The 23895-nt window shown below is 48.2% G+C and overlaps 3 protein-coding genes and 1 non-coding gene across 5 annotated transcripts; 1 reads left to right on the top strand and 3 right to left on the bottom strand.

The window, feature by feature from the left end:
- Positions 1–212: 212 nt before the first annotated feature.
- Positions 213–11589, bottom strand: BUD23 (BUD23 rRNA methyltransferase and ribosome maturation factor). Of its 2 annotated transcripts, XM_090276876.1 has the most exons (12): positions 11485–11589; positions 11353–11390; positions 10065–10157; positions 9892–9974; positions 9700–9796; positions 7110–7206; positions 6037–6087; positions 5208–5293; positions 4976–5021; positions 4748–4806; positions 631–720; positions 213–500 (listed from the first exon to the last, which is right to left on the bottom strand). In XM_090276876.1, exons 1-12 carry the CDS (start codon positions 11530–11532, stop codon positions 446–448), a joined length of 843 nt encoding a protein of 280 aa, XP_090133002.1. In that variant the 5' UTR covers positions 11533–11589; the 3' UTR covers positions 213–445. The 2 variants fall into 2 exon arrangements, with proteins under 2 accessions (XP_090133002.1, XP_090133003.1); XM_090276877.1 differs by lacking the exon at positions 11353–11390 and having other exon boundaries at positions 11485–11570.
- Positions 1364–1495, bottom strand: LOC150009102 (small Cajal body-specific RNA 20). Its single transcript, XR_016511587.1, has one exon.
- Positions 11590–11699: 110 nt separating the features above from the next.
- DNAJC30 (DnaJ heat shock protein family (Hsp40) member C30) lies at positions 11700–12863 on the top strand. The gene has a single exon (XM_090279115.1). The coding sequence runs from the start codon at positions 11742–11744 to the stop codon at positions 12417–12419; it is 678 nt and encodes a 225-aa protein (XP_090135241.1). The 5' UTR covers positions 11700–11741; the 3' UTR covers positions 12420–12863.
- Positions 12864–18868: 6005 nt separating this feature from the next.
- On the bottom strand, positions 18869–22751 carry VPS37D (VPS37D subunit of ESCRT-I). Its single transcript, XM_090279114.1, has 4 exons — positions 22533–22751; positions 21055–21226; positions 20477–20559; positions 18869–19955 (listed from the first exon to the last, which is right to left on the bottom strand). The coding sequence occupies exons 1-4, from the start codon at positions 22668–22670 to the stop codon at positions 19593–19595; spliced, it is 756 nt and encodes a 251-aa protein (XP_090135240.1). The 5' UTR covers positions 22671–22751; the 3' UTR covers positions 18869–19592.
- Between the last annotated feature and the right edge of the window lie 1144 nt (positions 22752–23895).

Below are 23895 nucleotides of genomic sequence, written 5' to 3'. Positions count from 1 at the left end.
GTACCACAGAAACATTTCATCCTGCCCATCCTTCCCAATTTCATTTGCCTGCTGTTATAAACCCTATAGTAACCTATGTATGTTCCTTGTAGGTTAAAAGAGTACTTTCATTTAAGTTCTTTAAACCTAATTTGGGCCCATGGAATCAAGGAATCAAGTGGTAGCTCCCACCAACAGAGGTACTTAAATTTAAGATCACAAAAGCTGGAAAATGCCAGAGGTTCCACAAAAAGTGGTTTATTGTTTTTAGAACAAAATAAGATGCTCTTAGAACTTAAAGAAGAAAATACTTTTAGAACGTTCTAGAACTTTCCTAAACTATTTTGTCAACTAATGAAGTAAACACTTAAATATATAAAACTTTCCAGAAGCAAATGCCTGAGCTGGATGGCACAGCTCACAATTGTGTGGACCTCGAGCTCTCCCATCTGATGCAGCTAAGTGCTTAGAAGCAGGGCTTGCGCTTGCGGCCAGTGTACCGAGTGTCAGGTCTGACTTCCCTGTGAAGAAATAACAATAGGGAAGAATAAGAGTTTCAGAAGAAAGAACAAAGAACCTCTGGGACCCCTTCAAATATGGGTAAGCCTTTAGTGGCCAAGATGTCCCTTTATCCCCAGCCCCGATACTCACTTGCCCTGACGTCTGCGGCGCTCCTTCTTCTCTAGCACCCAGTCACGGCTCTTCTTCACCACCTCACTCTTTGCAACCCTGTATGGGACCCTGTGCAGGAGGCAAAAGTGTGAGCTGATAGATGGAGCAGCCTAACTGGCACCCAAGTTAATCCAGGCAGGGAAAGATGGCGAGCCTCCTTTTTATTTGAGCTTAGAAAAAGAAGGAGAGGAGGGAGGAAAGAGGTAAACATTCATTTGTTGTTCCACTTATTTATGCATTCTTTGTGGTTGATTCTTATATGTGCCCTGACCAGGAATGGAACCCACAACTTTGATGTACTGGGACAACACTAACCAACTGAGCTACCCAGCCAGGGCTAAATGGTGAGCTTCCTTTGAGTTAGAGGTGGCCTCAGATGCCCCTTCTACAATAAAGTCCCACTTGTGGACAACCCCCATCATGGGGTCGAAGCCGTTCACTTAGTAGGAGGGCAGGAGATATAAGGCCCCACTCACCCACAGGCATCTTTGTGGCAGGTGACAGATTACTGGTCTGCACACATCCTGCCTATGGAGCGGGCAGGCAGGAATCAAGGCAACTTTTGGAGCAACCTAGGCCAGGACTGGCTCACAAGAGCCTAGCAGTAGCCACAGATAGCCAGAGGTGCAAAGCCCACTGCTGCCACTTAAGGACCTAGTCTGACTGTGAGGTCAGCATACCCCCCATCAAATAAGAGCTCCCAGCAACAAACAAATGTCTGAGGCAGGAAAACAAGGCTGCCCAGCTTGTGGCAGCCCTGACAATAATCCTCAAGGGTTGATCTTGGCCTCCAGCCCTGGCTGAGGAGAAAAGAAACACCCTGCAGCCCCATGAAAGAGAGGCCCTGAGAACAGGGGAAGCCTGCCTGGGCTCCCAAACCACTTTCCCACCTGGGAGTTGGTATCACACTTTCCAGCAAAACTCACACCAAGCAGGGATGCTTGCCATTTGAGTGACCACCATTTCCTGAGCACCAGCATGAATAGCCCATGGATGTTCTATAGTGGCTATGAACCAGCCTCACCCTTGGAGAGTTCATGGCAGAGATCATTTACAAAGGCAAAGCAAGTGCAGAGAGGACCAGGAGCTGCTAAGGGAGTGACAGGAAAGGAATAACAGAATTTGGGAAAAACGAAGAGGGCCATGGAGATAAAGCTGGTATTTCTACAGGCAGACGGTGGTGGCAGCATTCCAGACACAAAGCAATACATGAAAATGAGACAAAGGGTTGAAGGCGAAGGTTAGGGAACAGGAGAGTCTTGTATGACTGGAGTCATGGGTATAAGGAGAAGGGTCCAAGTGAGATTCTGAGGGTCTGCAGAGGATTAATTCATCTCCTGTACAAGTTCCCTCCTTGCTTGAGGACCAGTGGAAGCCACACTGCATGACAGACCCTTTCTGTTGCTACTTTTCATCTGTTCTAACAAAACTCAGAATCATATATAAATTAATCTCACTTGGCTGGGGCCAGTTCACGAAGGTGTGAACACCAGCAAAGACCATGCCCTCCCTTCAGTAAGCAGTGGGAAACTGGTGACATTTCAGACCAAAAGAATGACACAATATGATCTAGACTTTAATGTAGAGAGGCAGTGATTCATGAAAGAAGCTTAAGAGGGTCTACAACTAGAGAGCAAGAGTCTGATGTGCCAGGTGTAAAGCAGGAGGTAATTGCAAACTGGGACCTGGAGACGCAGGGCTAATCCCTATGCATCTAGAAGGAAGGGCAAGCTAGGAGCCACAGCAGAAACAATGTTAAAGAGTCATCAGGGGACATAAAAATAGCAGGTAAAGATGGTGAGTGGCCCAGACCACAGGGGGGCAACAGTGGCAAATGCCAGAGGTGGACTGAACCTATCAAAGAGAGTGGTTTAGAAGTGGTAGGGTGAAGGGCACGTGGCACGAATTAAGGAAGGTACAGTTGAAACAATATTGATGCAAAAGAAATGTATAAATTAGGTAAAGGTTTTAAAAATGTTTATATTAATTTATTTATAAGTGACCAGAATGAGATTAGAGAGAATTGATAGTAATGGGAGAAGCCTGATAATCCTTCCAACAGGCAACAGCTTCTTCCCCTCCCCTCCCCTCCCCAAATCTGAGGACTTGGAAGAGTAAGAGCCTGCAGAACTGGGGGAGATGAGGACTGTGCTGAGGCCTGTAAAAACATGCTTTCTACTCAGCACACTGCCCAAGTGGGTGGCAATACCCCCCCTTTTAAATAGAGAAATGTATGCTCAGGTCACAAAACTTACCGAAGTTTACAGTTAGAACATGTTGTCTGTAGACACAGGTGTAAGGACAAGAGGAGATGGATGGAGTGAATTAAAACAACTTGTACTTCATCTGTGAAGTAAGAGATGGGACCACTCACTGAGAGCAAGTGTTGAGTGTCTTAGAGCAGAAAACACCTAGAAGAGCTCCTAAGTCCCTATGGGGAATGAATGGGCTGAAGAAGCTAAGAGAGGGCTACTAAGGTACATGGGATCAGACAGCATATACCTATGGTGGACACAAAAACACAATCATGATTTTCACTACCAGTGGGCCATCCAAACTCATTTAATTCTCTGTCCATTTTTCCTCTTAAACGTCTTCTTAGTCTTAACACCTTCAACTTATCAACCAGAACTAAGAAATAACTCTTCCTTCACTATCTTATAATTACTTATTCAACAAATATTGAATACCTTTTATTAACAAGACACTCTTCTATTATCAGACATATAAAACCAGTCCCCACCAAGTTTTCATTATCGTTGGGGATACAAATAACCAAGTAAACAAATACACGACTTAGAGCAGTTACGGGTGTAAGGAAAATAAAGGTAAGGAGAACTCAAGTGATGATAATAAACAGAGAAATGGCAAGATATTTTTAACAAAGAAAAGGGAAAGGATCAGTCTTGCTGCTGCGCAGAATATAAATGGAAAGCAGCAAAGACTGAAAAAGCAGGGAAACAAGTGAGGCAGCTTTCTGTAATCCAGGCAAAATTAGTGGAAGTGAGGAAAAGGGTTTCAACTGGGGTGTAAAATGAGGGGAGGGGTACAGGACTTGCTGACAAATTGACTGGATGTGAGAAGTAAGGAAGATAGGAATATCAGAATGGTCAAGAATGGAGGAAGGAGCTTTGGGGGTGAAAACCAAGAGCTCTGTTTTGTTCTAGACATCTGTGGAAAGTTCAGGTATGGATACATAGAAGGCGGGCTGGAAATGAGAGGTAGGATTGAAGCCAAGAATATAAATCTGGGAGTTACGAACCTGTAGCTGGTGTTTAAGGCTGTACAGAGAGAGAAGCCCCAGAGTAGGGGCCGCAAAGTGGACTGAGAAGGAACAACCAGTAAACAGAAAACCAGGACAGTGAGTGGGAAGCCAAGTGAGTAAAGTGTTAAAAGGGAGTGATGCACTGTGTCAGCTCCTACTGAGCAGGCATGTTAAGATAAAGACAAAGTAGGAAAAAGGCTGAGAAGTGACCACAGATTTGGTAAGACAGTTCGGTGGAGGCCTTGACAAGTGCAATTTGTGATGAAACAGAAGCATGAGCCAGAGAAGAAGATTGAGAGAATGGTAGGGGAGGAAGCAGGAAGAGGCAAGGAGTTTTGTTTGTAAAGGGAAGCAAATAAATGGGTGGTAGCTTAAGAGTTGTTAAAGGGTAAAGGGAGGGTGTCTCTTGGAAGACATGAGAAATTGTGCAACATGTTTGTAAGCTGATGGAAATAACCTTGGAGAGCAAAGATTAGGATGTAGGAGAGAGGAGAGCCACAGGAGTCAAGAGGGAATGGGATTCAGGACAGAGGTGACAGAGGCAGCCTAGGGAAGGAGGGGACAGCTTGCCCAGCATGGCAAGAAGGAAGGCAGAGGGTAAGGCTGCAAGGCTGCTCACAGACATACCAGCCTAAGGCAGGAGCAGGCACAGGTACAAGGGGTTCCCTGGTTCTATTATCACCTTGATCTCACTGCCACATCTGATCCTGAGACTTGGTGAAAGCCGAGAGAAATGGGAATGGTCTTGCCACCTCCAGCTTCTGCCATGTCTAATAAACCTAGCAGCAATAACTCTGAACCTTAGGTAGGTTCACCTATGGTTCCCTTTACCTCTTCTTCATGAATGTGGATTGCCTGGCCTCCTCTTCATTCTTAACTTCATCCAGGCCCTGTAGGAACCAAAGCACTTTTAGATTACCTTGAGATCTCTTAATCAATATGTCCTATTCCAGAAGGCCTGGGCAACCACCAGGCCTAAGCTCTTCCAAGAGGTACTAGGCCCACACTCACAAGAAGGGAACCCAAAAGACACAGGCCTGAAAATTCAGGGTCCCTCACCTTTGGCAGAAGAGTTGATGGTCCAGAAAACAAACATAGGTAGAACCTGAAACAAGAAAAGCACAAGTATTCAAAGCCTGGTAGGGCAAGACAAGTCCTCACCTGCCCTTCCAAAATCAGGTGTCATGCCTCCTGCCTGTGCCTTGGTGACAGAGCCCGCTGGCACTACTCTGATCCACACCACCACCCTCGATCCAGCAATGCAAGCAGCACACTGGCCCTCGGCACTCACTTCTTTGCTTTGGCACTGTTGGGGTAGTCCACCACCACACCACCAGTGAAGCCAGCCTTAATGGCCTGGGTTGTAATCAGCTCCAACTGGGAAGAGAACATTAGTGAGTCACAGAGAGGCTGGGAAACACACAGCTTTCCCTCACTCCCTGTAAGCCAGTCTGGTTCCAGGATAGACTCTGCCTGGGAGAAATAAAGGTCTTCTGTATCAGACTGTTCTCAATTCTGAGTCCCCAAAAACCATGTAGAAGAAAAGTGCAAGCTAGAAATAACCATGGCAAATACCTCCCTCAAGGGAATTACAGAACAAGCAATTCTCACTTCCTAGCCCAGTGACCCATCTACCCACTCAAATCTCAGGAAATAAATGGTCACCAGCTGGGAGGCAGACCCATTCACAGTATTAGCCAGGGGCAACTCACAACTTGTCTTCTTAAGGTCTGTAACTCCACCCTCCTCATTATTCCTTCATATTGCATTACACTCCATAGAAGACAACTGTTGATGTTCTCAACCCCTCCCCCATCTATATATTTGGTTATGGAAATCAGTAATATATCTATGATACCACCTTATCTGTCAAGAGAAGACAAACACCCTACCCCACCCCCACAGATACCACTGCTCCTCCTTAGGACATCAGGTCAAAATACGTGCCATCAGGGGCCACAGGGACCACTCTCAGGTACTCATTCCATCCTTTTCCCACCAAGCAGTATAAATTTCCTTGTTCTGTCACTTCCCAACAGTAGAAGGGCAGGAAAAGGACAATTTACCTATTCTGGGCCCCTCCCCATATCCCTGTACCTCCTAATAGCCAAGAGGCTCACCTGCTTTGAGTTTTCAGGGTATACCTGCAAAACAGCTCGGGCTCCACGTACCTGCAAGAAACAGAAACATTCACTACCTTACAAATATCCCATGAAGTCAAGACCCAGACACTCCTTTTTTTCTTATTCACTGATATTTGAGTTCCCATTATGTACAAAGCACTGGTCTTAGTGCTGCAGATATAGCTGTGAACAAGAGATAGCCTCTGAACTTTTGGAACAGCTAATTTACAGCAGTGATAAGAGCCAAAAAGAAAAATAAATTAGTACAAACAATTGGTGACTACAAAGTAAACTGTTGAGTTTACTTTGGTTCAAGGAAGGATTCTCTTAGAGGGACACTTGAGCAGACACATGAATATAGTAGGGAGCTGGTCACTCAAACATATGAGGGAAGGACATCTCAGCAGAGAGAGGCAAATACAACTGCCCTCAGAACTTCAGAATTAACCCCAGTGCATGAACAAAAGAGAAACAAAATGCACAAGACCAGCCAGCCATCTGCAGGAACAACCCACACTAGGTGAGATGGGGAAGACTAAGGAGACAAGAAACAAATATTCGATTCCTTCAAAACTGTAACAGAACTCATTTTGGGGACTTAGAATCTCAAACTCATCTAATCTAAGTATACAGTGGAAATCAATGCCAACAGTTAAAGATAAAATTAATAACGGCTCTCTCAATGGTAAATAACCACGCTGCTTCCCATATCTGAGCATTGGCAGAAGAAGAGAAAGGGGTGAAGTCAGAGGATGTGGGCACTTTGGAAGGTATGCTCTGTATCCTAGATATGATGTCCCTGTCCTCACTCTGTGGAGTCTATGTCCCCAAACCAACTTCTGATTAAAATCTAGCAAAGTGGACACCAGAATTGTAATCGGTCATAAGCATCTTTTGCATTTTATTAGAGTGTTGGCCCACTGAGCTTTGTTTAGCCTGAGGATCCCTGTAAGATCCTGCCACCCCATGCAGTCCCATCTGAATGGCCCTCATATGAGACTACTTCATCACTTTACCTGCAGCACAAGGGAGGGATAGGCAGCCAGTCCAGAGGGGAATCTTATACTCACCAGAACAGAATAAAGAGAAGTAAAAAAGTTGTAGAGGCGCTTGGCTGGGTTGTCAGACTTCTTGTTAGCATTACAGAGCCACTGCACAGCAGAGATGCTAAAAAAGGAAGGGACATAGTCAGGAAAGTGACCAGCATACATTGCTCACCCCTGTCTCTTCAGGATTCATATACCACACATCCTTAATCTCCAGGTAAAACCCTCCTGCCCACTCCCCCTCTTTTTGGCTTGTGCAGGTCAGCTCCAGGTCACTATTCTACAACATTGGACCAAACAGGGTACACAGAAGGTCAGCACTAAATTTCTTGCAGTCAGTCCAAAGAAACATTTTCTCAACCTTTTTCTATATGCATCTCAAGTTCAAAATTTCTCAACCATATCACAAGCCCTCTCTGCCACCTACCTCTTCACATTCCCTTGCTCCAAATCAAGGGAAACGTGCTTTACACTACTTACAAGGCCATTCATTCCCTCTCTTCCAAAACCAGTTCCTTCAACTATACGTGTTAAATATCTCCACAATCCCCAGATTTAAATTTTTGAGCAGCTACTATGTCCTCTTTTCTGGCATTCACTTCCTAAGTGCTGTGAACATCCATCTACAAAACCCCAAACCAGGCCCTGGCTGCTGTGGCTCAGTGGATTGAGGATCGGCCTGTGAGCCAAGTGTTGCTGGTTCGATTCCCAGTCAGGGCACATGACTAGGTTGCACGTCAGGTCCCCAGTTGGGGACGCAAGTGAGAAGCATCCAGACAGTGATGTTTCTCTCCCTCTTTCTCCTTTCCCCTCTCTCTACAAATAAATAAACAAATAAATAAATTATTTAAAAAAAAAAACAACCCCAAACCCTGCTCATTTGTCCCACTGCCTCTCCAAGGTCTTACTTTCCTTCACCACTCTTCCAGATCAGCACTACTTATTACCATCTTAATTGTTTCAACAACCTCCCTCTCTTCTCTTCTTCTTCTAAAATAACGTTCCTAAAACACAGATCTGTTGTCACTCCCCAGCTCCCCATCAACTACTGAATAAAGCCCAAATAGGGCTTTAGGATAGAGGAAAAGATTTTCTAGGATCCAACTCCATACAATCTCAACTTCCATGAAATTTCTCACTCATGGCTATGATCTATCTGATAGACTCTATCAGACTCCTTTCCCTACCCACGTCCATGCCTTTGCTCACACTCCTTCTTCACTCGGAAAACCTCTCCTTGCCTATCTAAATTCCTCCCAGCCTTCAAGACCCAATGCCAGTCCCTCCCATCTCAAGGGTTTCTTGTGCTCTCTTGCTTCTCTAGAACTTTAGTGGTCCCATGACTCCCTAGTGCACACCCCACACTCAGCCTTGTGTTTAACCTACTCCATGTCGTTTAGCAGCTGATTAACCATGGAGTCTTAAAAACAGGGACTGTATTTTATTTCCAGACTCCACAGCACCCTGTACAATGTCTCACATAGAACAAAGGTTTTAAAAAAAAGAAAAGAAAGCCTGTCGTCCCGTCTCACCTCTTAAAAACAAACTGAACATGACTATTTATTACTAAAACATACAGATCATATAACTGGCATTTAGTTTTCTACAACTTAGAACGTCTCACTCAATCGTTACTAAGAAATCATTACTATCCTTGAAATGCCTTCTCTCTCTGATCTTGTTCCCAGATGTAAGCCAACCCCTTACCCTAGAAGAAAATCTTCAAAGCCAAATTTTCATTTACCCACATCCCTACTGCTCAACACACAATCACAGGTGTCCTGCATCAAATAACAAACTATGACTTCCTTTCCTATCCCCTATCTCCACTCTACCAACAAAACACTATGCCAACTACTTAACAGAACCTACCACGTAAGACAGAGAGCAGCTTTATAGTTTTAAGAGTAACTTCAATGGTCTAAGATCCGTTATTAAAGTACTGCATACACACTCAAACCTACACTGACACCCCAGAAAGGACTCATAAGCTGCTGAAGAGATTGAAGGCGTCTAGGCAACTCTCCACTACAAATTTCAAATAAAGCAACATGGCTGGTGAGGCACATAAGAAGGTGGCTGCGGTCCACAAGATGGCTCCTACTAGCTCAAGAAGTCCACCCCACACATACTCAAAGCTGACAGAGAATCTATACCAGTGGTGCGTGAACCTGGTAGTGCAAGACAAGCACAGGAGTAGTTTAAAAAAAAAATAACAAAAAAAAAAAAAAAAAAACACATATTGTGGGGCCTTGCTGACCTTATATACAGTATTCCCTCACTTATCACGGGTATTATGTTCTAGACACCCCCGCGAAGTAGGAACCTTACATTTATTCTACACTCTTAAACCTACGTAACTTTAACAACATACGTATACAGTACCGCAAAATCTCGCGATAGAGCGAAAAACCCGCGATAAATAATTAAGTATAATATTTTTAAAAATCCTGCGATACAGTGAGGCCGCAGTAAGTGAACCGTGATATAGAGAGGGACTACTGCAAATCTAAAAATCCCATGAGATGTATAAGTATCGCACATGACCCTACTGCACAGCCAGGTATAACAAAAACGGTCTACAGGTCAAAAAGCAAAACATGAAAACTCTTACCTGATACAACCATCAAAGGAGCCTGGTTTGAAGGGGATGCCCTGGCCCATGTCCCCCAGAAGAAGGTCTCCTTGTATTTCTCGGTCCAAAGCTGCATCTGCATCAGAGAAAAATGAGGGAAGTTGACAATATGCATAAGCTGCTTCATATTCATAAGGGTAGTCCACTGCGGTGCTAAATATACATACTTACCCAGCATGGCAGGACTGATGTCGATGCCCACCCAATAGTGCCCCTCATCTGAGAGACAATCTCCACTCAGCCCAGTACCGCAACTGGAAGGTACAATCAAACAGGGACTCAACAGTGTGAATAGCAAAGATGCCCCATGAGCTGGACAATCTGACTGGGCCCCAGGATCTCACCCAATATCCAACAGGTAACAGGGCTTATCAGGCAGATAAAGGAGCTCCAATGCTCGTTCAGTCATCTTAGTCTGGATATCAATCATCCTAGAGCTAGGAAGGCAAAAACACAAGCAAATGATAAAGTTCTGGGCTAAAATTGCACCCAGCTGATGACAACAGACAGCAACAACAACAAAAGCCAAATGCTCCTTCCTGGTCAACAGAGTCAACTACAACTACTTAAAAGTGTTCCCAAATGTCCATATAATACAGTGACACATTATTTTATTGTGACACAAATTATAACTATACTCTATGCAAAACTAATATAAAGGGAACAAATCACTTAACTAATGATTTTCAAATCTATCAGGCTATGATGTTCTATTACTTAAGAACACATTTTCTGGAAAACTTACACACCATACACTCAGATATAAGGATCAACAATGCATAACAAAAATCAATAGCTGTGAAAGCCATGAGATATATAATGCAAGCCACACATGACTTTCTTCTAATAGCCACAGTTGCAATGTAACTAAATATACAAAGTTAACTGGAATAGTTAACCCAATGTACCTAAATAACATATTTTACCTAACTCAATTATTTCAACACGTAATCAATATAAAAATAATCAATAAAATATTTTACATTTTCTTCATTCTAAGTTATTCAGACTAGACATGTTTCCACAGATGGCTGATGACTACTGGTTTCCATTGTACAGAATAGGTCTATAATATATCTGGCTTTCCCAAAATCAAGTATCTGCAGAATTTTCTAGAGTGGTGTACCAGAAAGGATAAATCTGGAAGTCTTTGCTCTAGCTTTCACCTGTTATGTACTTTCTAGTTATAGAAATAACTACCCTCTATGAAACTGAGATACTATACCAACAGTTGTCAAGAGGATTTGGTGAGATAATACAAATAGGGGCACACGGTAAACATTCTCTGCCTATTATTTTCTTCCCCTCAACAACACTAACCTCTTATACATATCCACTGCCTCCTGCCTATTTTACCACATGCTTAACACACGTTTTCGCAATAAATTTTGAAAACCCCGAGAAACATGATCACTCCCATATTAATACTGAGGTAACTGAGGCCCATGTGGTTCAGAGAGTCAACTGAAGTAGACACTGCCACTATAAAAAGTGGGATAAACCCTGGTCCCTTCCTCCCACCTCCACAGCACCACCACCACCCTGCTAATTCTGCGTGCTTTCCAAGCTCCAAATTAGTGCGATTTGCGGGTTCCCGACTCCCGACGCCGCGCAACATACAGGCTCCCTTACTTGCGTAAGTATTTCTGGGCTTCATTCTTGTCGTAAAACTGCAGGAAACAAAAATACAAAAGGGGAGTAGGGAGAGAAATCAAGATGCGGACATCCTATAACAAAGAGGTGCCCGAGGCCCACACAACTCACCAGCTCCGGGGGTCCCCCATGCTCCGGTCTGCGTCCGCCGCAGGCCATTGCCAACCCTCAGCAACTCGACTGTCGCTCTGTGCGTCACGCGTTCGACTTTTATAGCATAGGCGCCGCGCTCTCGCCTTGTAATACGCATGCTCCACTCCTCCCCGCCCTCTTTTTTACTCGATTGGCTACAGGGCCAACACGCTGCAAACAACGCTCGTCTTCCATTGGCCAGTTAATCTTTGCACCGCCCTCCAGATTCATTCAAGATGGCAGCGAAGTACAATCTAAGGTGGCCGTGGCTGTTACTGGGCAAGTTGTGGCTGTTTCGGGGGCCCTCCCGAAACCAGATAGGGTGCCTTGGCCTAGAAGCGAGGGCTTATTCTCGAGGCGACGGCCCGTACTCGCGTACGGCGCTGTACGAGCTGCTTGGCGTCCCCTCCACGGCCACGCAGGCGCAAATCAAGGCCGCCTACTACCGGCAAAGCTTTCTCTACCACCCCGACCGCAACTCGGGGAGCGCTGAGGCTGCCGAACGCTTTACGCAAATCTCCCAGGCATATGTGGTGCTGGGCAGTGCCACCCTGCGCCGCAAGTATGACCGCGGCCTGCTCAGCGACGTGGACCTGCGCGGCCCTGGTGTCCGGCCTTCCAAGACTTCCTCAGCGGACTCTGGCTCGCCCCACACCCCGCCGCCCTCCTCTCGAACCCGCGGCAGTGGTCAGGCCGCGTCGGGCGCGAATCGCACTATGTTCAACTTTGACGCCTTCTACCAGGCGCACTACGGGGAACAGCTAGAGCGCGAACGCCGCCTCAAGGCCCGGCGTGAGGCCCTTCTCAAGCAGCAGGAGAATCGGGCTAAGAAGGGCTTCCGTTGGAACGAGACCCGAGACACTTTAGTCTTCCTTATCCTAACAATCTTCATCATCATGAGCTTTCGGTTTTAATCGGAGAGAGAGGTGAAGGGGAGCAAGGCCCCAGAAAATGGGCCTTTCCTGTCTTGAACCCTTCGCCTTCCATAGTCTACCTCTGCTGGGGTCCGAAGGAACCGCTCTCCCCTCCTCTTCCCACCCGCCCAGCTTAGCCATTGACCACATCCCTCCCCCTGCGGTCCAGAAAAGGAGGCTTTTTGATGCCCAAGGAGGAGACCTCAAAATGAAGAGCCTTGAAAGCCCGAGAGCGAAGGATTTTCTGGAGTCCCTTGAATGCCTGTTTCCAGAGCTTGCCTTCTGATGTTGTCAGCTTCTGCAACACTTGCTCTGGCTTTTTTGTAGAGCTCTGAGAAAGAATTGTCTGCTCCTGCCCCCATATTTGTGCTGTGGGGCTCTGTAACCTTGAAACGTGCAATGTGACCAATTGTTGGCTGCCAAAAGAAAATTTCTGGGGTTGTACTACCTTGTCTTTCTGTGAGTTTCCCAGGCCGCAGGTGAGACCTGATGTAGGCTAAAAATGTGATGTGTGGAAACCTTGCTATTCTATGGTCAGTCCCAAACCCCAGTCCTGCTGGTGGCGTGAGGGAGTGGGAAAGCAAGGTCATCAAGCATAAGGAATGAATGTTCCTTTGCCCAGACTTATCTAACACATAACCTTAGAGAAGTTTCTCTGTGGGCATGACAGCAGAAAGCAAATCATTTGCTCTCTTGAGGTCTGTCACACTTTGTTATCTGTAGTTCTAATGGGCTCAGTGGTTAAAACATGCTAGTAGAGTCAAGTTTGCCCTTGGGACATGTGCCTGTCTCTTGGTCATACCTTTACCAGCTAGCCCTATCGCTCACAATGCAACCCAAACCTCATAGAAATAAGAGCTCAGTGTAGCACATCCTGTTTAGCTTGCAGTGTTCATTGCAGGTCCAACGAGCGAAGCCCTGGAAACATGCATGGTTGCTTGAGGCTGTGGGGAATTTGGAGAGTTTGGAGTTGGAATGACTACTGAGAATCAGGAGGCCTGTGGTGAAAACTTGGTTGCGTGTTCAGAACTGCCTAAGGCTTTTTTTCTGTTTCTAATTTGTGCTATGCAGTTGGTCAGTCATCACTTGGCTAGAGCAGTAGTAGTCAGGCACTCTTAATCCCTAGTCACTGCACATAGGGTGTATGGCTGTGAGATTGTTGGTGTTTGAATGTTTATATACTGGGGCTTAGTGTAAAGCTGTGCGATAGGAAAACCTTTGTGAGAGATCTACCACGAGGGCACAGGCCTAAGTGCAGAGACTAAACAAAGCCAGAAGTGCTTTGGTATATTCATACCAATTCCTGCATTCACACTCTCGTGTGAAATCCTTGTATAAATTGGAATAAACCCATAGCTAGTTCAATTTGGCCTCTGATTCTCTAGCCTTAGAAGTAAGGGGCAAGCCCTTATGGGTTTGCAGTGACCACACAGTTCAATGGTAAAGATTTGAGCCCACCCGTGTTCAGGCCAGCAATACACAGTGAGCCTTGATTTGGGGGGTGGGACATATGTACTTTGAAAAAGAACGTTTAATATTACTATGTTTCATACTTGAAAAACGAGGGAGAGTATTGTTCTTGAAATAGAAATTTCTGGAAGTGAAGCTTAGTAAAATGTACAGAAACTCATGACTCAACCAAGGTGTTGGGGCATAACTGTTCTTGGGGCAAATATTCTATCAAAAGGAGTTGGGGTTCTTTTGGGTCTTGTTTGTAAAAGCACTAGTGGTCTGTAATAGCTGGGTTCTTTCTCATGGGCTCCTTAACATAGAGCTTTCAAGTTCGTTTTCTTGCTGTATCATGGGCAAGAACATTTCCTGGGGCCCCAGAACATGGAAGTAGATAGACAGTTCCAGAAGATTTCATATGTGTGTGTGTGGGGGGGGGGGGGGGGTCCAGACTATGTGAAACTTCTGGAACATTCCAGAATATTTCATGTAGGGTAGTCAGTAAAACTTACTAATTGTCTAGGTCAGCTTCTCCTTAGGCATAGAACCAGTAAAGTACTCCTATAGTGCTATTCTCTTGCCTCAGCTTTTTTTTAAAGCCAGACCTGAACTCTGAGAGAACCCCACTCCCTACTGTCTCTAAACTGAGTCTGGGCTTTTTTTTTTTTAAAGATTTTATTTATTAACATTTTAGAGAACAGCGAAGGGTGGGAGAAAGAGAGGGGGAGAAACATCAATGTGCGATCGGTTGCACATCCCCAACCTTGGACCTGGCCCACAACCTAGGCATGTGCCCTCACTGGGAATCAAACCGGCAACCTTTAGTTTGCAGGCTGGCACTTAATCCACTGAGCCACACGAGCCAGGGCAGTCTGGGCTTTTTATGGAAGGGGAGATGTGTGGGAAGCTTTTAGAAGGACAGCCCCCCAATGTTACCTTGTCCCCATGGGAACATTTCTCCTTTCTACCCTGGAAAGGAGAGGCTGGACTGGACTATAGATGTTAGTCTCTGCCTTGTAGGAGCTGTTTCCCAATTTCTGATAGTGGAGGAAGGTTCAGACATGCTCACCTTTAGTCCCTTTTCAATGGGAGATGGAAAAGAGGGGCCCAGCCTATCTCAAGCTATGCTCATTGGGGTGGGACAGGATTGCAGGTATAGTACAAGGCTAAATGAACAGTACACACAGGTCCTAAATCGGGAGACAGAGGCAACAAGATAGGATCAAAGGTATATGTGTCTAGGCAATTGTGATACTGTCTTTGGAATTGATCAGGATTTTGTTTCTCCTGAGGCAACCTACTTTTCCCTCTGTTGCCCTTTATTTATTGCTGGGTGAAATCCTTTACCCACCTCAATGCTGAGGGAGTAGGATTTCTTGCTTCCATCTGAGGTTCTGGCAATTTGTTCACAGAATGTACCTTGTCCACTGTAATGGTTCCAGCACAAGCCAAAACTAATAAGAATAACCTATCTTAGACCAGTGAGTTGTCCATTTGGTTATTATTGACTCCATATATGTATGTTCCTTACAGCCACAGCCTGAGGCTGAGGCACGAAGGATAGAGCCCAAATGAGGGGCCAGCACACTTCCTTTTGGAAAAATGGTGAAGGGACCGAGGCTATGTCTTGGACCTTTGAGCTTCTTGGAAGGCCATCAGATCTCATGAAGAGAGGCTGAGAGAAGGGACAAATGGTAAGTAGTGGTGCTACTTCAATTCACTCTTAAATTCAGTGCACTAGAAAAGTGGGCTCTCTCTTGGCCTTTGCCTCCTCTAAGTTCATCAGCCCTGTGATGAGATCATATACTGCCACCCACCTATAATCAGAATCACAGGGGAAGGCCTGCCTTGCCTGCTTCAGGCCACATTTGTAGCCCTGGCAGCCATAGAGGTTGTGCAGAGCAGCTGAGAGTCCCTCTGTTAGTGACTTAAGATGATAGTAAGACCTGAGTTTGGACCTCATGAACTTGCATATGCTGAGAATGCTCAGTGTGCTCACATCCAAGAAGCCAGTGCAGAGTTCACCTTCACCCATGTGTTGTGAGGCCATAGTGTCACTGTGCGTGTAGCTATCATACCAATCTTAAGGCTATCCGAGCCTGGGGTCCTATCATTAGTCTTGAGGTAGGTTGGCCCTCCCATCCCACCTTTTCCTCTTCAGCATTCACACTCACAGTCCTGGGAGGGAACTGCTACTAGAGAAAAGAAGGCTTGTTTCAGAACAACCAAGATTCATGGTCTCACAGTGTTTGCCTGTGGCTGGCACAGTATCTTAAAATAACTAGCCAACATTCATGACTGAGGAGACGGCATAAAAATCTAGATTTCTGACTTCTCTCAAAAAATGAGAAAATGTGCCACCATTGAGCTAACTCAGATAACTGCATTACTGCCTAGGAGAAGCTATAACATCTGCCTTTTAGATAGGATATTTCTCCACATTTCTCTGCACTCCCACCCTCAGGGGAATTATAAAAGGCCTTGATACACACATTTGCACCATTTTGCTCACAGTAGAGAAATATCTCTATCCCATGTCTATCAAAACGGGGGAATTTTGAAAAAGGACCATGCATTTCTAGAAAAAAATGGGAGAGGGTGTTATTTCTTTGTAGAAATTGACTGCTTTGCACCTCTGTGATCTTACTGGCCCCTACAGGCATTTGAATTTACATCATATGTAAGTGCTCACACTTTATGCAGAGAGGCCGGGTTTCAATCTTATTTTCATGTGGGACCAGAAGAATCTGAAGAGGTATACAGCAGTGCTAAAGTCCTAGACAAAGCCAGAGGCTCTCCCTCTGCATAATATAGTAACACCAATTCCTACACTCAATCTTTTATATACAGTCCTTGTATAAATTAGGATAAACCCACAGCTAGTCCAGCTTGGTCTCTTGGAAACCATTTGATTTTCTAACTTTGGAGGTCAGGGGCAAGTTTCTAGCTGTAGCTTTGCAGTGACCACATGATTCAGTGGTAAAGGTGTGAGCCTATTCTAGTTCAGGTTTGCTTAGATCAGTAAGCCTTGATTGGCAACAAAAAACAAAAAAACCCATTTAATGTCATGTTTCGTATTTGGAAAATGGGAGAAGCTTGAGGAAACGTGCAGAAGCTAGTGATTCCCAAACAAGTGGGTGCACAGACTTTCTTGAGAGGTAGGAACTCTATCAAAAAGGGATGGGAATTTTGTTATTTGGACAACTTTGTGTTTTTTGTTTGTAAAAGTACTGGTAGCCTTACACATGGGCTCCTTGATGTAGACACTTAAATTTGTTCTCTCGTAGAGGATTACAGCTAGGATCATTCTCTGGGGCCTCAGAACCTGGGAACAAAGTCCAGTAGGTTTCAAGCAAAAAGAGAGTCCTGACTGCAACCTTCCAGAACATTCCATGTATCTTCAAGCAAGAAAGTTAATGAAGTTTATTAACTGTCCAATTCTAAGCCTTTCCCATATCCCAAAACTAGGCCCACTTGACACTGGTCATATCTGTACCCACCTGCTGCGGTCTTTTTCAGGCTGGAGCAGAACTCTAAGGGACTCCAGTCCCTACCCCTTCTAAAACAGTCTGAGTTCCCTGATGTAGGTGAGGACTTTTGAAGGATCCCAGCCAATTCCATGGTAATACTCTTCTCCCCTCCCTGGGTTTTTCCTCTTTCTTCTTAACTGCCCTGGGGAGGAAAGGCTGACCTTCTCTCCTTTTTGAGGCTGGTCCCCAATTCACGATAGTGGAAGAAGGCTCAGATATGCCCAACCTTAGCCCCTTTTCTCCTTTTAGTTACAAACAAAAAAAGTGCCTGTAAGCATGGATCCAGAATGGGAAGCAAGGGCAAGAAGGGCCCATCCTGCCATAGGTTGTACATAGAATTTGGGAGGTCTTCCAGAGCTGTTCCATCTATTGTCCTCTCAGGCAAAGAGATTTCGGTGTCCCTCAGCCTCCAGCAGCTCAAGTGCTCACAGGACAGTAAGAGAACCAAGGCCAGTTGGATGGAGGGTCTAAAGGGGACACTATCAGTGCTTTCTTTGTGCCCCGATGTAATAAATTTGGAAGGGCTCTCATAAGCTCAGATGGGCCAGGCCCTCTAACTAAAGCCTAAATCTCTAAAGATCAAGCTCACTCACACTGTTCACACTTTATAGAGACGAGGACCATCTACTTGCAATAGCAGCCCTGACTTAAGGGCCTCATAATGATTCCAAATCTGGCTCCTTGTGGTTCCCACCATTGGTCTAGGCTCTGACCTCTGGCTCTACTTGGATCCCTCAACTGTTCCACATGGGACTTAGTCCAATCCTCTTATTATTATTCCAAAGGTACTGTTTTGGGGATTCCTCTTAACAGTGTAAAATTACGGTGACAAGTCAAGCCAACCCAACAGTTCCCTCTTTTTAGAAGGTTATATTCCTATTAACATGGACCAAGATCACATTCACTTCTCCAGCACTCTTGACTGCCCCTTCTTACTTAATGAGAACTTCATGCCTCCTGGCCAGACTTCATCTCATCAGACTTGGCCTAAGCTGATTTGGGTCATGTTTCTACTCTCCCATCCTCTTGTCCCACACTCATCAGCCAAGCTGGCCACCTCGTGTTTATCCTAGTTGAAGACAGATACCTTCAGTGCTATAGTGCTCCCTCCATCACTCAGTGGGGGTGGCCATTTGGCAGGCCAGAGAAGGAGCAAGGACCATCCTGACTGGGCTTACAGGCAACCCAGGTGTACAGGTGAGGCTACTGGAGAACAGTGAAGAAGCAAAGTGTACTTCAGGCCAGAAGTGCCAGGAAGCTAAGAGTCAGGAAAGTCTCCCACAGGTTGGTAATCAGAAAAGGCTTCATAGAAGAGTCAGGAGCAGTGCTGGACCTGAAGGACAGCTGGGCTTTGGATGGGCAGAAAGGAAGGAAGGGCATCTCAAAAGTAGAAAGTGCAGGAGCTGAGATGTAGAGGCCGCAACAGCAGATTGGCTGGTTGAGGGAGCAGAGAGGAGTCGGGCAGCATCATCATCCTCATCATCACATTTATTGACGGCCCCTGGGAGGTGGGGCTGGGGACAGAACATACAAAGACAAGGACCTGCCCTCAAAAATGTTCCATTCTAAGGAGACAGGACAAAAAAATACAGAATGGTCTTTCCTGGGGACGGCCCACTCTCACCTGTGCAGGTCAGAAGCCCCTCGCCTACCTTGCCCCAGGGTCTGGAGCATGAGTAGGGCCCTAGGGCCATGGTGTCTCTGACCCTACAGCTGGGACCTGACCACCTGGCTCCTAGGCAGTGGGCCCCAGGTCTGGGGGTAAGGTAGGCTCAGTACATGATGGGAAACGCTCCTGTCAGCCTTGGCACTGTGCCAGCCCAATGGAGTGGTAGGGTGCAACAGCCCCATGAGGCAGGGCCTCTTGGGGGAAGTGGGCACCTTCCTAAGTCGCCATGAGTCAAGTTCTTTCACTGGGTCTTGCCCATCACCTGGGAGGCCCCAGCCAGGGACCGAAAAAAAAGGGCAGAGTTTCCTCAGTGCCAGAGGCATAACACCCTGCCCACCCCACCCCAAGCCCTCTCTCTGGGCATCTTCCAGGTGACCTTCCTCCCCAGCTCAGCCTCCAGGGCCAGGGCCTGCCTGAGGCCAAGGGGAGGGGCCTGCCCCTCCCCCCACCCAGGCAGTGGGGGAGGAGGAGGAGCCACGCATCAAGTTTGTCTGGGCCCCCCATTGGGGAGCCATACCCTGGATCCTACCGGTGGGGGGGCTCTGGCTGCGAGGGCCGAGGGCTCAGCAGAGGAGCTGGGCCAAGGGGGCACCCGGGGGAGCCCTTCAGTGGGGGCACTGGGCGGGAGTCCAAGGGGGGCAGGCTCCGGGGCACTGCTGGTGGCCCCCGGGCAGCCCCGGTGGGCAGGACAGCTGCAGCAGGGAAGGGTTTGGGGGGATCCGCAGCAGCAGTGGGGGCTGGCTGGGAAGACCGCTCCCGGCGCCGCAGCAACTCCTGCAGCTTCTCAGCCTGGGTTCGCCTCAGGTGGGCCAGGGCACGGCCTCGCTGGAAAGCAGGCAAGAAAGCCTCCAGGCTCTGCTCCCCCAGCAGCAGCTGCTCCATCTGCTCCTGGGACAGGAGGAAGGGACAGTTTGGAAGGAGCACAACCAAAGACTGAGGACTGGCCCTCTCTCCTTCCCATCCTGAATCCCTTCCAATGGTGACCACAGCTAGGGGACAGGCCACCTGAGTTCCAGCTTGGGTGTGCCTCTGACTTGCCGAGTGCAGACAAATGTCCTCTACTTTCAAGCCTCTATTTCCTTACTATCACCAGAGCTGCTGGATAGGGACACACTTAAGTAGACTTAGGTGTCGCCCATCAGGGTTAGGGCCAGGGTCCCTCCTCCCCTACTTCCACTGATTCACTGAGCACTATGCTCCCAACCCAGCACTGAGAAGTCTGTCCTAGCTCCCCTGTAGACCCAGCCTACACAGCCCTGAGACATTCACAGGGGAGCTCTCCTGGGGGCCTGGCACTGAGGACAGACTTCCTGGAGGAGGGGCTCTCAAGCCTGCAATGTAAAAATAAAGGGGGGAAATGACAGGATGTGACTCTCCCTGTCCCCAGGCCCAGTCTCCCCTTGCCTCACCTCAGCCTCCTGCTCAGCCTCTTCCAGCTCAGCCTGCAGCCAGCCCAGAGCACAGTGGGGGCTCCAGCGATGCATGCTCTCCTCTGAGGGCCACAGAGGAACAGAGTGAATAACCCCTGCCCTCACAGCCTGTCACAGCCTCTCACCCAGGACAGACAGGCCACAGCCCCAGAGCCCAATTGTGACTCTCACTGACCCTGTACTGATTCAGTGCTTCCCTTTCCCTCTCTGTAGTCTCAGTTTCCTCATCTGAACAATGCCCATGGCATCAGTTTGTTCACCTTTCCCCAAGTTTCTGCCCTCAGTCCTAGTGCAAAGAGGAAGCAGGGGCTTTGTCTCCTAGAGCACCCCAGGCTTGTATTAGGCCCCCTTTCCTCCCATTGCCAGGGTCCCCATCTGGCCTTTACAACCCAGCTCTGGTCACCAACTGTTCACCTCCCCAACTTAGTTTTCCGGGAGTAGCACCCGCCAAACTTGCCCAGGAGAATAGGTCTGTCCAAGTCCCACCTTTCAGAGCCTAGCATTTCCCAAGGCCAACTGCCACCCACCCCAGGCAGTTCTCCCAGCTGTCCCCTCACCCAGTCGCTGCAGCTTGTCCGCACAGCTCTCAGCCACCTCTCGAAGCTCTTGGTACTTGATGGCCAGGGCAGCTCGACCCATTTCCAGGCGGGGCCGTAATGCTAGGTTCTCCTTGGCTAGTGCGTAGTTGGAAGCCAGGCATGCCTCACGCTCCAGCTGCAGGCCTTGGAACTGCCACCAGAGAAGAGCCAAGAGGCGCACTCAGGGAGTCTGCCCACATCCACCTACTGCCACCCTGAGCAATCGTGCCCACAGGCCAATCTCAGGATGAGGAGCCAGCAGGTGTAGAGACTGCAAGAAGCCCAGACAGGGTTTTCCCTTGAGCTCCCTTTCTGGGCCTCAGTTTCCTCCTCTACAAAGTGAGCTAAAAACCACTATCTTATAGGGCTGTGATGAGACTGAAGTGAGGAAAACTATGAAGGCCTCTACAAATGTTAGTTAATTTTTAATTTTTCAATTAATATGTCTGCTCAGGTCCCTGAGGAGTCCCCCTCCCTCCTCTGTCCCATTTTCCATGCATGGGCAGCTTCCCTCTCATTCCAGGCCTTTGTCTGCTTCCTCCTCAGGTGTTTGTGCTGAAAACACTCCCACCCCTGCTCTGACTCTCCAGAGTGGTCTTCACCCTGTACCTGCATAGTACCTCCTCAAGCCACCCTCTCTTCCCCTCACACCTCTCCTTCTTCCCTCCAATGGAATCCCCACACCCCCAAGGAATACACACCCCCTTTTGCTCCCGGATTCCCTAACACCTGCTCCCAGCTTTCCTTCTCTTGCAGAAAGCAGAGCCCCTTTCTTTCCTGGCTCTGGAGAATGCTTTTTCCTTGTTTCTAGGAGAACCCAGCTTCCCCTCCCTGCTCCTGGAAACACACTACCCTCCATCTGTCCCCTATAAGATGCACATGCCCCTCCTGTCTGCCTCCTTCCAACACACACTTTCCCTTTCTGCCCCCCACAGCCAACCAGCCCGGGCCTATCGCCTGTGAAATATACAACTTTCTCTTACGGTGGCCTATGAAATACACACCTCAGCTTTCAGTACCCCTACCCAAAGAAAGACACAAAGCCTCCTCTTGTATCCCCAGGATGCGGGCGCTCCCACAACGGTACCCCCAGGTGTTAAACAGGCCCCTAGTTCTTCCTATGGGAAGAACCTCCCCTTTCTGGCCCTATAGAACGTGGGTGTGCGAGCCAGGGCCCCCCACAACACACCTCCCTGGAGCATCCGCTGTAGGACACGCCTCGCAGCCATCCCGGGGGTGCATAGGCGCCTCCCTGTGTCTCCTGCGCCCCACCCGCCCCAGGCCGGCTCTGGGCGCCCCCTCCCCCGGGGGCGGCTCCGCGGGGCCCACTCGTACGTGCCAGGCTCCAGCGCCCGCCCGCGGCCCGCGGCCCGGGTAGCGCGGCCCTTTGGTTGCTCTGCAGGTCCGGCAGGCCGCGGCCCGTCCCCCGCGACCCCCGCCCGCGACCCCCGAGCTACCTTCCTGCTGAGCCGCACGATCCGGTCCAGCTTGGGTTCATCCTGAAGCAGGTCCCGGAGCTGCCCGGTGCTGAGGATCCCAAAGCGCCCCGGGCTGCCGGGCTCCGGCCCCGCCCGCGACGCCCGGGCCCGGTACATGCCGCCCGCCCGCGCCCCCAGCTCGGCTGCTGGCTCGGCCCGCTCGGCCCGCTCCGCCCGCTCCGCCCCAGCTCCGCTCTGCTCCAGCTCCGGGATCCGGCTCCGGCTCCGGCCGCGCGCGCCGCTCCGCCGCCAGAGGGCGCCCCGCCCGCTCTTAAAGGGGCCGCGGCGTGGAGGCTGGGGGGTGGGGCGGAGAGGGGGCGAGCCGCACCCCTCTCACCCCGGCAGTGCTGCGCCGCGCCGCGCCTCCTTCACCCTCGGACTGGCAGACTAAACCATCCTCCAGATCCCATCTGGATATCTGAGGCTTCCTCTCTCCGCACTCCTCCTCTTGGTCGTCCATCATTCACCATACCCCCCCAAACACGGAATCCGACACTAGGCGTTTGCAATTTGCAGGGCTATTTCACATTCCCCCCCTGGATTTGCACAACAATTTTCTGAGTTTGGCTGGACTCCAGGAGCTCCCGCCCTGCGGCTAACTTGGACAAGTCGTTCACCCTCCCAAGCCTCAGTCTTCTCTTCTGCAAAATGGGGTGATGATGCACAATGTGAGGATTAGAGATAGTGAGTGTTGAGTGTTACCTGTAGTAAATGAATACCTAATATGTTGTTGTTATTTGACAGATGGGGAAGCGGATTCACAGGGATGATGTCACCTTCCCAAAGTCACATTAAAAGTTAATGATAGGCAATCTCAGTTCTTCTCTTCTGTACAGGATCCACAGAGCACATGATGCCTGCGTACAGGGCTAGGCCCTGTGGAGGTACCCTCTCTGCCCTCAGGGAACTCATGGATTTAGATAGAATCACATTCTCACTCAGCTACTCTAGGACAAGACAGAACGCTAAGTGTCACCAAATGATGGCTTCCTGTGTGATTCCCATATGATGCCAGAGGATGTCATGTACCTTATCTTCACAGCTGGATTTGGCCAGTGCCATCGTCAGGAAACAGACACTCAAAGATTAAGCCACTTTTCTAAAATCAATCAGTAATGAGTGAGCTTGTTCCACTTTACCACACTAAGAAAGCACAGAAGTGGGACCAGGGCAATCAGAAAGGCTCACCAGGAAAAGTGACATTTGATCTGGGTTTTGAAGGGTGAATAGGAGTTCTGAAGTTAAAGGAGAAAATAATGAACCAAAGAGAAATCCATAAGCCAACATATAGGGGACTGAAAGAGCTCAACAAAGACTCTTCCAATCCATCCAGACCATGCTG

The sequence above is a fragment of the Furipterus horrens genome, unplaced genomic scaffold (assembly GCF_987537825.1).
Source record: "Furipterus horrens unplaced genomic scaffold, mFurHor1.1.pri manual_scaffold_5, whole genome shotgun sequence".
Lineage (NCBI taxonomy): Eukaryota > Metazoa > Chordata > Mammalia > Chiroptera > Furipteridae > Furipterus > Furipterus horrens.
This window is presented reverse-complemented; position numbering and strand designations above follow the sequence as displayed.

Excerpts from the sequence above, each read along its gene's own strand:
- BUD23 (XM_090276876.1), bottom strand. The coding sequence starts at position 11,532 with ATGGCCTGCGGCGGACGCAGACCGGAGCATGGGGGACCCCCGGAGCTG. Across the intron at positions 5,294-6,036 it reads ACCCTGAAAACTCAAAGCAG|TTGGAGCTGATTACAACCCA; the intron begins GTGAGCCTCTTG and ends TTCTCTTCCCAG. Across the intron at positions 501-630 it reads CGCCGCAGACGTCAGGGCAA|GGAAGTCAGACCTGACACTC; the intron begins GTGAGTATCGGG and ends ATTTCTTCACAG.
- DNAJC30 (XM_090279115.1), top strand. The coding sequence starts at position 11,742 with ATGGCAGCGAAGTACAATCTAAGGTGGCCGTGGCTGTTACTGGGCAAG.
- VPS37D (XM_090279114.1), bottom strand. The coding sequence starts at position 22,670 with ATGTACCGGGCCCGGGCGTCGCGGGCGGGGCCGGAGCCCGGCAGCCCG. Across the intron at positions 21,227-22,532 it reads TCGTGCGGCTCAGCAGGAAG|TTCCAAGGCCTGCAGCTGGA; the intron begins GTAGCTCGGGGG and ends CTCTGGTGGCAG. Across the intron at positions 19,956-20,476 it reads AGGCTGAGCAGGAGGCTGAG|GAGCAGATGGAGCAGCTGCT; the intron begins GTGAGGCAAGGG and ends CTCCTGTCCCAG.